At 39.5% G+C, this 13,815-nt stretch overlaps 1 protein-coding gene across 1 annotated transcript in view; it reads right to left on the bottom strand.

Moving 5' to 3' along the window:
- Positions 1–878: 878 nt before the first annotated feature.
- Positions 879–13,815, bottom strand: part of XIRP2 (xin actin-binding repeat containing 2) — a gene marked incomplete at its 3' end in the record, with an annotated part of 42,188 nt that continues 29,251 nt past the window's right edge. The window contains exons 5-9 of the mRNA XM_010135357.1: positions 10,430–10,537; positions 10,041–10,113; positions 9,208–9,359; positions 3,389–3,522; positions 879–2,421 (exon numbers count right to left, since the gene is read on the bottom strand). Coding sequence (XP_010133659.1) covers positions 879–2,421; positions 3,389–3,522; positions 9,208–9,359; positions 10,041–10,113; positions 10,430–10,537 — 2,010 coding nt within the window. The remainder of the gene's footprint in view (positions 2,422–3,388; positions 3,523–9,207; positions 9,360–10,040; positions 10,114–10,429; positions 10,538–13,815) is intronic.

The following is a 13,815-nucleotide window of genomic DNA, read 5'->3' on the forward strand; positions in this document are numbered from 1 at the left end:
AAAAGTTCTAAATCTGCTAAATCTAAAGTATGTACAAGTTTAAATATGAAACTGGAGAGCTGCTTCAGTTAAAATGCCTTTGAATTAGTTACTGAAACAAGCACTATTCTTAATGACCCAGTGTTTGAAACACTGTTCCAGTTCTGCTTAGGATGTTTGGTTAAAATTTACATGCTTTTTTTTTTTTTTCTGTCATGCAATATAGTGCCATAGTAGCAGCTCTAGGAATATAGCAAAGCAGTACTATTCACCAACCTGTTGTGGTAACTATTCAATAATGAGTCCATTTCAAACTAAGTACCACGTGATATTGAAAAAAAAAATAACAAAGCAATCCCAAAAAACCCAAACAAACCGCAAATCTTCCAGTGTGAGCTAACACAACAGATGTACATAATATGTCATGGAGCAACTGCTGTTGCAATAATAACCATACATAAGAAAAAAACCTACGGAACTGTTTTTTCTTGTTTTGTGCACTCCAGGTGCTTCATCTCTTAATTTGTTACAAATTATAAACAGTAAAATTGAATTACTGTGTTTCTGCAGGACAGTCACGTAGTAAAATATTCCTTGCAATGTTCTGGAACATAGAGAAACAACTTGTTTTAATCACAGACTGAAAAAATTCTATTTTATGCATCTTTCTTGCCTCAAATATAAACTAAGTAAATAAAGTGAGTAACTGACAGTATATAATACAAATCTTCATATGTAGTCTCTGGATATTAAATTCTTCAAGAAGAACTAAAATAACTGGACTGAAGAAATACCTATTTATGACATACTTTATAATGAGTGTTAGATGCAGTTGATCACTTTTAGCTTTCTTATTAATTTTCATCATAGAATCTATTTCTTTTAATTTGTTCTTCTACAGTGAGCTGTTTGGACTTGACTTTCTTGTCTTGACATGATGGAACAGCTGTATATCTTGAGCTGAGTGAATCTAAGCTTGTGTTTCTGTCATTCTTTGACACTTTGATTATTTGACTTTCTTGCCAGGCATTAGTATCAATCAGTTCTGTATCATAATTCCTATGTTCTTTTGAATATGGGCTGCAGGAGCTTTTAGTTAAGTCTACAGAGTCTATTACACCACAGTCTAAAACCAGATTGTCTTTTTTAAGGACGGATGTTTTCAGAGTTTCAGGTAAAATGCTATTTATGTTTTTGTCGTACATTGATTCTTCTGCCATGTATACCAATGCAGTTTCCACAGAAAATATTGTATTGGTTGCCTCCTTTAAAACCAATGCCCTATTAGTACAAGACTTCTGACAAGTGGCATCTTTATTAAATTGAGCAAGACTGTTAGAGGTAACAGCATCTTCCTCTTTTGAGTTCTGTTCATCCTGTGAAACAGTTACAGTATTGCTAGAATAGTTCTCATGGGATTCATACATCTCAAATATTTCTTCATTTCCAGACCGATTTTCCAGCTTTGCAAAGGCATGCTGTGATACAGCACGAACTGCATGGCTTAATGCTGTCATTGGGTTAGACATAGCTGAGAGAGTTGGGGTTTGCCTACAAATGTTTGGATGTGAAAAAATACCGTAATTGTTATTGTTATTGATATTCAAGCTGAATTCTTTGTGATCCTTTTGTACTCTTACATCATCAATGTTAGTAACCTGTACAACTTCTGAATCATCCGTTTCATTAGTTTTTTTCTCTTGCTCCTTCCCAGCACTATGCACAATCACATTATCACCTTCATTAATACCCTTTCTGTTTTCCTCCCTGTTCTGTGATCCTCCTGTTTTATTCAGCTTACCTTGCACATTCCCAGCTTCCTCATCTTTTCCCTTGTTGCTTGCTTCATTCTGCTTTGCTTTACAGATATTCGTGTCTTCTTTTTCAGACAGAGAGCTAAAGGATGAGTGTTGATTTTGTTGTGCATTTGCAGTGTTGTTTTCATTTTGCTCTCTCACAGCATTTTTTTTCTGAGGATCCTTTTTATTGCCCAGAGGTTTATTTGTATGTAAACTAGAACCTTCTTGAGCAAAACCTTCTGGAGGCCACTTTGGCTTATTTACTTTAGCCACTTCTTCAATAGAAAATATTTTCTTAGGTGTCGCATCATCTGTTGAAGGAGGCCATGTCATCTTTAACTTACCTCTCTCTGTGGATTTTTTCAAATTATTATCCAAAATATCAGGATGAGTACCTTCAGTACCTGAGTACAAGTCTTGATCAATTTCTGTAATTGGTTTAGGATCAACAGGTATACTATTAATGGGATTTGTTTCTTCAGCATGAATGTTGCCAACTGAGCCACACTGATCTTTAGGATTCCATAATTCTTTGTGCTGCTTGTGTCCAAAACCTTCATCATAATTTCCTTTTGATTTGAAAAGTTGCTTAAAATGGGGTTTACAATATATTTTTCCATGGAGAGATGCATAATTTCCCAGGCTGCCAAATGGAAGAGAATTTGTTTTATACTTTTAGGTATCATAAATCTACCCTGAATTTTACACTTTATTTTGTATTTCAAGCACCCCTACATGACAGTATATATGAAGAAAGGAAGAGGAAAAAGAGAACAAATTCTGACCACCACCCCCTCAAAAAAAAACAGGAAAAAAACCCAAAAAAAACCCCCTTGAATTGCAAATTCCCATACAATTTCTATGTCTGAATGAAGGAGGAGTCATGCTTTGTGGTTTAAGGAAGAACATAAATGACATAAACAGTTGTTGCACAGCATAAGCTTCAAACAGGAATGTTCCACAGCACCTTGGGGTTGTTGAGACCTTATCATATGAAAGGCCAAATCCTCTATCTGTAAAATAGCTAGAGAAAATACAGTGCAAATTTTCCTCAGCCTTTGTGCAAATTACAGAAATTTGTGTTTAATTATATTTGGAATCTTCTCCTAATGAAGTAAAGGAAATGTGCGTAACTAAACTCAATGGTATTAAAATCGTAACTGTTAGCCTTTGCAGTCTGGTAGAGCAATGAATACCACACTTCATACTAAGGTTACAGGAGTGGTTTGCTAATGCAGAGAACCATCATCATTCATTTTGTGGATGAGGAAAAGTGAGAGAAAAATCTGTCTGTGTTCAGATGTCTTAAATTCCACCCCAGTTTCTATGTCTGCTGCTTCTGGTTCATTAGCTCTCCTGAAAGTCTGGAACAGTCAGTAGAAAGTTAATACACAGAAGAATTTGGAAGGTACTGGGATGAAGCTTTCTTTGGAGAATTTAAAGGACTTGTTCCTCGTCACCATGCGGATGTCAGCAGCAGAGAAGGAAAGGGGAACCTCCCTGTCAACCCAACAAACTACAGGCTGAATAGACCAGTTGAAAATGATTTTGCTGTCTGTATTTATATTCAAATGCAGAGTTTTGTGAGTGAACATGCAGTTACTTCTTACCTTAATTGACTGCCACAGTGGTGACATCTGAAACATGATTTATGAAAATTCTGCTTGTCGGCTACTAGGGATTCCATTGGGTAAACTCTCTGTTGACAGAGTCTGCACATTTCATTTTCCTGAATCTGCAGTTTCTAGAACCACATATTAAAAAGTTATGAGTTAATTTAAGCCACATATTATGATTTATTTATATATCAGTCCATATGTTTTGTTAAAACTGTCATTTTTGTTATATAATATTGACAATAGTAATGGCCCTTGTCATTGGCAGAAAATTAGGCCCCTTTCAGCATTCTGTCAGGTTTTGGTTTGCCTGCTGGTATTGATTTTATAGCAATTCACAAATCAAGACAGGAAGTGATGTAGATTTTATAACTGCAGCTTTAGTTGCCACCTATCTCTACTGCCCGTAACGAGAGCTGTGAATAATGCTGAAAATTAAATATCTTCAAAGTCATATAGAACTTGCAATAAAGAATAAACCACCAGTAAAAACAACAACAACAACAAAACCCCCAAAGAATTGTAGGTCATGAAAGACCTACAAATGTAGAAAGCCTCAAATGTAGCCTTGCCTTAGTCTCTGAACAGGGTGACAAAGAGGGTCTGGGCAGGTGTGGAGTGCAGCGTTCCAGCCACACGTCCTGCCTCGCTAGGCATAGACTGCTCATGGTTGGTAACGGGAGCCAAACGTAAGGAATCAGCTTAATGTTCTTAGGTACGCAAGTATTCTGCATGTAAAGTGGGAGGAGATGAAAGGCACAAGCTTTGCAATGCAGAAAGGGATCAGGTAATTGAGAGGCAAAAAAAAGGTGACGTGTCTCCTGGAAAACTGTCTGGTTGGATGATTAATACTTCATTTAGTTGGATAGTTGATAGTGAGTATTGTGCCTCAGAAGGAAACAGTCAAGAGAAGAGAAGAACAAAGAGAAAGAGAAAATGTAAGAGAAGTTTATCCCAAAGCAACTTCCAGGTCTGAATAGTGGAGCCAATATTCATCTTAATGAAAATTATTTATGTATTGGTGTCGCTGGCAAGGTTTTGGTGGCTGGGGGGCTGCAGAGGCAGCATTTGTGAAGGAGGAGCCAGGGCTTCCCTGTGCTGGATGCAACCTGCCCCTTAGCCGTGCTGGTGATGCCTCTGGGAAGAGGTATTCAGGATTGGGCAAAATGCTGCACATGCAACAAGGACTGAGGGAAAAAAAGTGTGAGGAACAACTCTGCAAACACCAAGGTCAGAGAAGAAGAAGGGGAGGCGACACCGCAGCAGAGATTTCCCTGTAGCCTGCTGAGAAGCCAGGGGAGCAGGTAGTTCCTGGCAGCCTGTGGAGAAGACCACGCCGGAGCAGGTATCCACACTGCACCCTGTGGAGGACACCACGCTGGAATAGGTGGGTATTCCCAGAAGGAACTATGGCCTGTGGAGAGCCCTGACTGGAGCAGGGGAAAGGTGTGAGGAAGAGGGAGCAGCAGAGAGGAACTGGTATGGCCTGACCCCAGTCCCCCGTTCCTCATCCTCTTTGCTGCTGGAGGTGGGAGAGGAAGTAGAAGAGGTAGTAGTAAAGTTGAGCCTGGGAAAAGAAGAGGCAGGAGTGGTTGTCTCACCATCTAAATCTATTTTAATTGGCAATAAATTAAATTAATCTTCCCCAAGTCAAGTCCTTTTTGCCTGTGAAAGTAATTGTTAAGTGATATCCGTGTATTTATTTTGACCCGTGAGATTTTCCATGCTTGTCGAGGAGCAGAAATGAGAGAGTGTCTGGGTGGGAGATGGCAAAAGGTCAGCCACTACAAGTGAATGGTCCTACAAAATCAGTGGGGGAGAGGCTGGTCTGGATTCATTAATATTCACCAGATAGAAGAGACCTGAAATAAAATACAGTGGCTTGACCATATAGAGAATTCAATGTTCTGCTGGTACTGGGTATTTTTCCTCTTAGCATGCTGAAGTGTGCTGACTCTGTCTAGGATGCAGTAAATTTTCTTCATAGCAGCTCATATGGTGCTATGGTTTGGATATGTGTCTAAAGTGTTGATAACACCAATGTTTTAGCTGTTGCTGAACAGTTCTTGCACAGTGTCAAGGCCTTTTCTTCCACCCACTGTCACCCCTCTCCCTGGCCCAAGTGAGTAGGCTGGTGATGCACAAGAAGTTGAGGGAGGATGCAACCAAGACAGCTGACCCCAAATGGCCAGAGGGATATTCCACACCATATGAAATCGTGTTCAGCAATAAAAGCTGAGGGAAAGAAGGCAGAAGAGGGCAATTTCAGAGCTATGGCATTTGTCTTCCCAAGTAACTGTTGTGTGTGTTGAGGCCTTGCTTCCATGAAGTGGCTAAACATCTGCCTGCTGATGGGAAGTAGTGAATCTATTCCTTATTTTGCTTTGCTTGTGTTCCAACTTTGCTTCACCTATTAAACTGTCCCTACTTCCACCCACAAGTTTTCTTCTTTTTGCTCTTCTGATTCTTTCTCCCATCCCACTGTGGGGGAGTGAGCAAGCGACCCATGTGGACTTAGCTGCCGGACAAGGCCGACTCACCACATTAAGTATTTTGTTGGACCACCACCGTTCTGCTCTTCATTTTACAGGCTCACAAGCTACCTATGTTTAATTCTGCTCCTAGCAGGAACAGAGGTAGCAGCCTTCTCAGTGCACAGAGTTGGAAGACCCAAAGCAGAGCTTTCTGTTCAGGAGTTACACAGTTACAGGAGCATTTAGCTTTGTTCTCCTATTTTCATTGCTATTCAAGCATGAACATTCTTTTCATGTATTTAAAATGTCTAAAGCTATGGTCATGTCTATTTTTGTGTGACATCCCATCTATATTCAGTGCCCAAATTAGATGCACAAAAGGAGGATGTTGATGTTCATCATGCAATAGCATATGTAATATTTCCCAAGTTTCAAATGCATCTTTGCAGTCTAAATGCTATTTTAATATAATTTTAAGTAACAAAAGCACCATGAGAAAGGAGACATAATTTATTTTTGATGTTTGGTTATATTCTTATATAAATACTCATCTATATTCATATATTTTAAAAGTTTACTTCAATTTGGACAGGCTCAGCTTTTTGATGGACAGTGAGTGGCTCCACTCCTTAGTGATGTGAAACTTGGACTCTGACATCAGTTAAATGTGTTTGCTGCCTTAACTTGGACTAGGGCTGTATCATCTGGTAAAATTGCCCAGCAGGAAATAGGAAAAAATTTTAAAATTGTGTGTTAATTTCTTACCTGTTTCAATAATTTTACTCAAACAGGAAACCCAGCAAAATGTAGTTCACTTTGTCTTAAGTCACAACTTGTTGTTTAATAAACTAAAACCAGATATGCACAAAACGTGACCATTGTGTTATCTCTAGAGCTGTTTTATACAGGCAACATTTTACCTCAGTTAAGAGGATGTTGCATTAATTTCAAGCGTGAGGGGTCAGGTGCATTCTGTGGCCTTTTTCTAGCACGTTAATATTTCTCAAATACAACAGTAATTCTATTTTAATTGTAATATGTAGTTTAGAATAATTTTATTTTTATTTTGCTCTCTATAATTCTTCAGGAAAGCTCTTGTAGCTTTAATCCTCATAATGGATGAGAGAGTAGCTAGAGGCTTTCACAACAGTTCCTGAGTCTTCAGCTTCTCAGCTGTCTGGTCTTAACAGAGCTTTAATTTGAATTCCTACGTTGTATTTTTGTACTACTTGCATATCATTACCATCAAATTCGGAATCAGAAAGTGTGTTTAAAAAACATTTTAGTTTAAAACCATCACCCCTTGTCCTGTCGCAACAGGCCCTGCTGAAAAGACTGTCCCTATCTTTCTCACAAGCCCCTTTCGGAAACTGAAAGGCTGCAATAAGGTCTCCCCAGAGCCTTCTCTTCTCTGGGCTGAACAACTCCAACTCTCTCTGCCTGTCCTCATAGAAGAGGTGCTCCATCACTCTGATCATTTTTGTGGCCCTCCTCTGGGCTTGCTCTATCAGATCTTTCCTGTACGAGGAGCCCTGGGGCTGAACGCAGTACTTCAGGCTGGTGAGGTCTCACCAGAGCAGAATAGAGGAAGAGAATCCCCTCCCTTGACCTACTGGCCAAGCTTCTTTTGATATAGCCCAGGATGTGGGTCATTGCTGGGTCATGTCCAGTTTTTCATCCTCCAGAACCCCCAAGTCCTTCTCCACAGGGCTGTTCTCAATCCCTTCATTCCCCAGCCTGCATCAATACTGGTGGTTGCTCCAACCCAGGTGCAGGACTTTGCACTTGGCCTTGTTGAATCCCATGAGGTTAACATGGGCCCGCTTCTTCAGCTTGTCCAGGCCCCTCTGGATGGCAAGTCAGATGGTTTCGTTTAATGTTTGCTCCTTGTGATAATTTTCTATTTGTAGAGTCCAGTGGCTGGCTTTCAAACATCCACGTGACTGCACAAACACCTCCTTTAACTGCTCCAAGAGCCTTGGCCGTAGTTCCTGCAGAGCCTGGAGCGTGTGCTTGCAGTGTATCAAGAGGCTGGGTCTGAAACATACAGGCTACATGTATTTAACATTTCCTCCTGTGATGGTTTCCAGGTCTTTAATTGGAACAAAAGGCTAATTCTCAAAGACCCATCTTACAGAGAGGACTTCTCCTCTATGGATTTCACACACTCTAAGCATTATCTTTCTAGTCTTGTGAACATAGGCAAAGCCATACATCATGTTTCAGGTTCACCAGATGAAATCTGGTGACCAGAAGTCTCTTTCAGGTAATGTTTCTCAAAGTGTTTCCTTAATTGTGGGTGGAAATGTTTGTGTAAATGTCTTAGTTCACATAAATTGCTTTGCTTTGGGTACAGGTATGTGGAGACAGTGGGCTCTGGGCTTTGTTGGGGAGCTGGGCAATTCTGTGGACTGGGAAGCTGCTGTCATTTCCAAAGGAGCTTTTGCAAAAGTAGTGAAAAACTTTTCTGTGCTTCGTATTCATCTGGAGCAAATCATTGCAGAATTACCAGTTCTGTCCTGTTATTTTCTTGGTACAGAAGTTTCCTGTAGTTAGCTTGCTGAAGTAGGAGCAGTAGAAGTGAACTAACTGAGGAAGGCAATGTAATTTCCTGGTACGTATTTTCCATCTTTCTGGAACAGAAGTGGTTAGGTTTTTTGAAGTATAATAACGTATAAAACAATTATTCTATTCTTCACGAAAGGTAGTTCTGCAAGGATCCAAGTGATAGGATTATAAAAAGGTCTGGAGAGATACAATCCATCTGCTGTTGCTCAGAATGCATAAAAGCAATCTTTTGAACTAAGAGATGTGCTATTTGCACCATAGAATATGTGTAAAAAGAAATGTGAAATTGATACAAAATGCAAAATGATAATTGAGCGGTCTTGGAGGTTTTGCTACAACAAATTCAGACTGTGCATTATGAACATAATGTAAAGTTATGCTGTGGCTTATGCTCATTTTAATTTCTTCTGAAAGTGACCTTTTCTATGCTTCTGAAAATCTGTGGTGGCAGAAATTATGCATATTTACAGATTCAAAACAAGGAAAGTGTAGACTGTACTCAGTGGAGGAGGACAGGAACGCAGATGTTTTTATTAAGGTCTACTTTTAATTGCATTTGTCACATACTGTACTACATGCTGACCCTTCTAATGTGCTTCATATTATGTTATGTGCACTTAATTCCTAAAGTCCATATATTCCCACCACTGCCATAGGTTACATTTTTAATCACAATTAGTCAAAATAGAAATTCAGACTGTATGACAGACCAATGTCTTAACTTCACCACTCCTAATTTGCATAAAGATCCCTCTTGTTAAAAGCACAGACCTTTACTTCGTTTGCAGGTGTTGCAGTCTCTCTGTCCGAGTGAACAGCCTTTTCCTGTGCTGTCCTTTCAATCTGCTTTAAAATCTCTGCTTTGGGACTCAGTCCCAAAATCACAGTCTTTGGGACCTCTTCATTCTGAGCTGCTTTGATTACTGCAATGGGAAGAGGAATAAAAAAGATTGTTTTTCTTCTACCCTGCAATTTATGAAATTGAGTTTATCAGTGAATTAGAAAACATTATTACATTAGAAAAGATCGTACTTAGTCTTGCAGGAGTCTGGAGAGTCATTTGAACATGAACAGAAATCCATAGAGAGAATGACAGGATAGCGGTTGAGGGACATGTTATCACCTACTGTTTTGCCGTATCTGAGTGGTGTGGCCAGGCTAAAGGTTGACTGGGGTCTGTGGGAGAATACATGTGCGACTAGTACTACCAGAAAAAAACTGCAACAGCAGCAGTGTCTTAACACCGTGGTCGTATTTTGCAGGGCTGTTCAGTTCAGCTATAAATCGAACCTTTCTCATCCACAATTTTGTATATACGTGGGCTAGTGTTTGCCTGTGTTTTCACACAATTGTTCAAGTCTCCAGTTCTTTTAAGCAACTGAGTGCGTATTTAAAACCATCTCCTAATGCAAAAGCTGTATCTCTGTACTGAATCTTAAACTAATTTCTTAAGTCCCATTGAAGTCAATGAATGTGCTTTGCTGAGAATTCGGAGCAACATGCATTTTCGTCTTCATATGTGAAGAGACGTACGTTTGTGTGAGTAATTCTGTATTTGCCATTGCTCATTTGTGAGCCTTTATTCTCTTTATTCCACTTCTTACCTGTTTCATCAGTGTGCTGTGTAAATGTAGAGGCCATTTTTATCTCCTGAGTGTCTTGGTCATGATGAGAAACCTGTGCACAAAACCTTTGCTTTACTACAGGGTATAGTGCAATATGTGAGAATTTTCCACACTTCTGCAACTGTATTTAAAATGCTAGGTCAAAGAAAAAATGTGAATGGAAACCTAATTAATTACCATGTTAAAACAATAATAAATTCTAAACACTTAAACACCTTTAAAAATTTATTATGCATTGCCTAATGAGGCAGACTATCAGCAGAACACCCAGATCTTGCTGTACCAACTGGTAAAGGAAAAAGCAAAGCAGGTATGTATCAGCATCAGTGTAATTGGCCAATGACATGGTTATTAATTGATATACTTACCTCTTCTGTCTGAGATGCTTCCATTTGACTTTCTTTGGAGGTCATTTCATTGCACTTGGTTTCCCTGGTGCTGCCTGATACTGTGAGCTGACTTCTACTTGATATTTCCTAAAGACAAATAAAAATAACTGTACATTAACAGCAATAGTAAATTGGATTTTTCTGTTTTGTTTCCTACAAAGGCTTTTCACAAATGCATTCTAATGCAAGTGGTGTAAGTGGAACAGTCATTTTTCAGCAGAGTAGCATTGTTATGATTGATATTTATTGCCATAAAAATCAGGACAGGCTTTTTTATAACACAGAGGATGTCAAGTCATTTCTGTTACTGGAGCAAGGCTTTGACTAGCAGATATGGTCAGCTGCATGAATATGTACAATGTGTAGTTAGACCAAAAGGGGACAAAGGTGACTAGGAAGACTGCTCCTGGCTTTGTGCTGTGCCATCAACTTGTTCCCTACCAGCAGACATAAGGCTTATGCCTTTGTAGAAGTATGACATGTCTATATAAGAGGTGTTGACTCCCTGCATATGCTTTATACAGCTCTTCCAATGCAAAAATCATGTTGAATTCATGCCAAATTGCAGTTGTAAAAATATAACCCATAGGCTAACCAGCTGAGCCTATAAAATACTCGGGCTAGCATTGTATCTACAAGTCTGACAACTGCCGTGTAATAAACAGAGCATATCACTGAAGTTTAAAGCACTGTCCGAGATGTCTGTGTAAACTAATTTCTGTGATTATCTATGTTTAGTTTGACTCCAGATCCTGGCAGAGATTTATTTTCTTATTTAAACCCTGTCACAGAACCTGTGTTACACTACGTTACCTGTGCCCATGGAGTACTTCAAGATTTAATGATTAGAAGAAATAAATCCTAAGGATTGATATTATTAAGATAGCAGGTCTGTGCTGCCTCTCTCTTGCACCCTAGCATGCACACAGAGACATTTAACAAACAATTTCACTCATGTCAAGTTAAATTTTCTTTTTCCTTCGGGAGAAGGAAGCTTTCTTATTAGTTTCTGCTGATAATAAGCTTTCAGATAAAAGGAACTTCTGGTCCTCCAGTAAGGGCTTCCTAAGTGTTCAGAATAATGTGAATGGAGGCAGCATTGTGTTTCTGAGATTGCTGCTATACTTCCAGTGCAACAGAGAGCTGTTAGCTTCCTGCATCTCAAATTGCGGTACCTCCTTGAAATCCAGCTAATTGTGAGTCAAGAAATTAGCTCTCTCCCTTAGTCAGCCCATGACAAAGCATATGTTTATGGGATTTATTCCATCTTCAAACTATAGAATGCTTACAGCGCTTGCATCTCCACTAACGATTCTGCTGAATCAGTATAGGGGAGCGTCCACTGCCTGGCCAGTAATTTCTGCTATACAGTCAGCAGTAAAGGCACTTAGGTTCTGTGGCAGAGAAACAACATGCATCTCCTTTGTAGGCTTTAGGAATTCTCCTTCACCTCTGTGCTGCCAAGTCATCTGTTTCAACTGTAAGATGAATTAAAATAATATGAACAAATGGTAGAATAAATTTCCTGATTACTGGCCCAGAAAACAGTTCAGTGCCTTATCAGGATCAAAATTAATCCTATCTACCATGAAGTTCAAACTGACATAGTGAGGTGAGGCTTGAGGAGAGCGAGTCAGAGCGTGGTTTACACTGTATATTCTGTGTGTGTAACAGTTGTGAGGGAGCTGCACAACTGAGCTAACCCCATACCAAGTTTAAAAGAGGCAATTCAAAGAAAATGAATTGTAAATTTTTCCATCTATTCTCTGTTTAATGACTATGTATGTGTATGTATAATATGCCTTTTCATTGTATATGGATATGCTTTTCAATATATTTATGCTTTCTTCATTTAAGATATGTTTTTCTGATGTGCATGTTTTAGGTATGTAAGTCAAGCTCTTATTACTGGAAAAGCTCATTCATGAGACGTGAAATATGTTCATGATAGTCATTATGTGTCCTTTGAATGGTGCGGGGTATTAAAAAGGAATATAATTAGGCTTAATGTAGTCAGGAAGCAAATCTAATCTGAATGTCACTACTGCTTTATTGCAGTAACTTTGGTACTGCTTATGAAGTAGTTGCCATATTGAGAAAGATTAAAATCGTTTAATGCGACAGCTATTGCTGAGTGAAATGCAGCCGAAACATTATGGGCCAGATTTTGACAATATAATTACACAGCCTTGCTCTGGGCATGCAGGGAAGAAGAGGGACCTGGAGGTTCTCATGTTTTGTGTGTCTGTCAAGACGGCTAATTGAAATTCCAGTGATGGAGGGTAAAATGCTGCTTGTTTATTATTCCAAGTAAGTGGGAAACAGGACAACCTGTGGTTTCATCCCTCCTCTGTAATGGCCAACTGCTGCATCTAAGACAGGATATCCAGTAGGCAGGATTAATTTAGTCTACTCCATCAGAGTTTATGGCATGTTTTGTGGACCCCATAGATATTGCAGAATATTCTGTAGAATTATTTGGTGGTCTGCATGGGATAAGGTTGCACTTACTCAGCAGGGTAAGTTGTGCCTCCAGTGCAGGACTGTGGCTGAAGATCATGATCTAGATTTAATACTAGTTAAGAGTTATGCTTGTGAGAGTAAACAGCCTCAAGTTACACCAGGGGAGGTTTAGGTTTGTTATTAGGAAAAATGTCTTCACCAAAAGGGTTGTAAAGCACTGGAACAGGCTTGCCAAGGAAGTGGCAGAGTCACCATCCCTGAAGGTATTTAAAAGTCATATAGTTGTGGTGCTGAGGGACATGGTTTAGTAGTGGACTTGGCAGTGCTGGGTTAATGGCTGGACGATGGCCTTGAAGGTCCCTTCCAACCAAAACAATTCTATGAGTGTGTGATTGATTTCTGCGGAATACACAATTCCTGCGGTGCTGTGCGTTATTAAATCAAGCAAGGTTATCTAATCAACCAGGTCCTGCACCGTGGTTTCAGGGGGAAACAGCTCCCCTCCAGCTGTGCCGGGGAGGAGCACAGATAGAGAACTCAGAGTCATTTTTTGTAGCAGGAGTGAAATGACAGCTATTACAGTTGCTTTTCCAGTGGCCCAAGAATCACCTTTCAATTATTTTTTGTTGATTCTGTGCCATATCATGAGTGAGCTTCAGAAAACACTGTCAGCTGGATGATTGTTGGTATGCTGCTAGCTTATGAATGGTTTCATACAGTCATTTTATTTCAGACTTCTATCACCCTCTATTCTCTTCTATGTGTTTCAATTCACTGCTTAGGGGGCTGCTGGCCTTCCCGTGCATATCTGTGTGGTACTCAGTACAGAGGGCTGCAGTGTCCTGTTGTGTTTCTGGATAAGTCATTCTAACCTAACACAATACTATTTTAAAAATTAATAT

The sequence above is a fragment of the Buceros rhinoceros genome, unplaced genomic scaffold (genome assembly GCF_000710305.1).
Source record: "Buceros rhinoceros silvestris isolate BGI_N320 unplaced genomic scaffold, ASM71030v1 scaffold2524, whole genome shotgun sequence".
Classification (NCBI taxonomy): Eukaryota; Metazoa; Chordata; class Aves; order Bucerotiformes; family Bucerotidae; genus Buceros; species Buceros rhinoceros.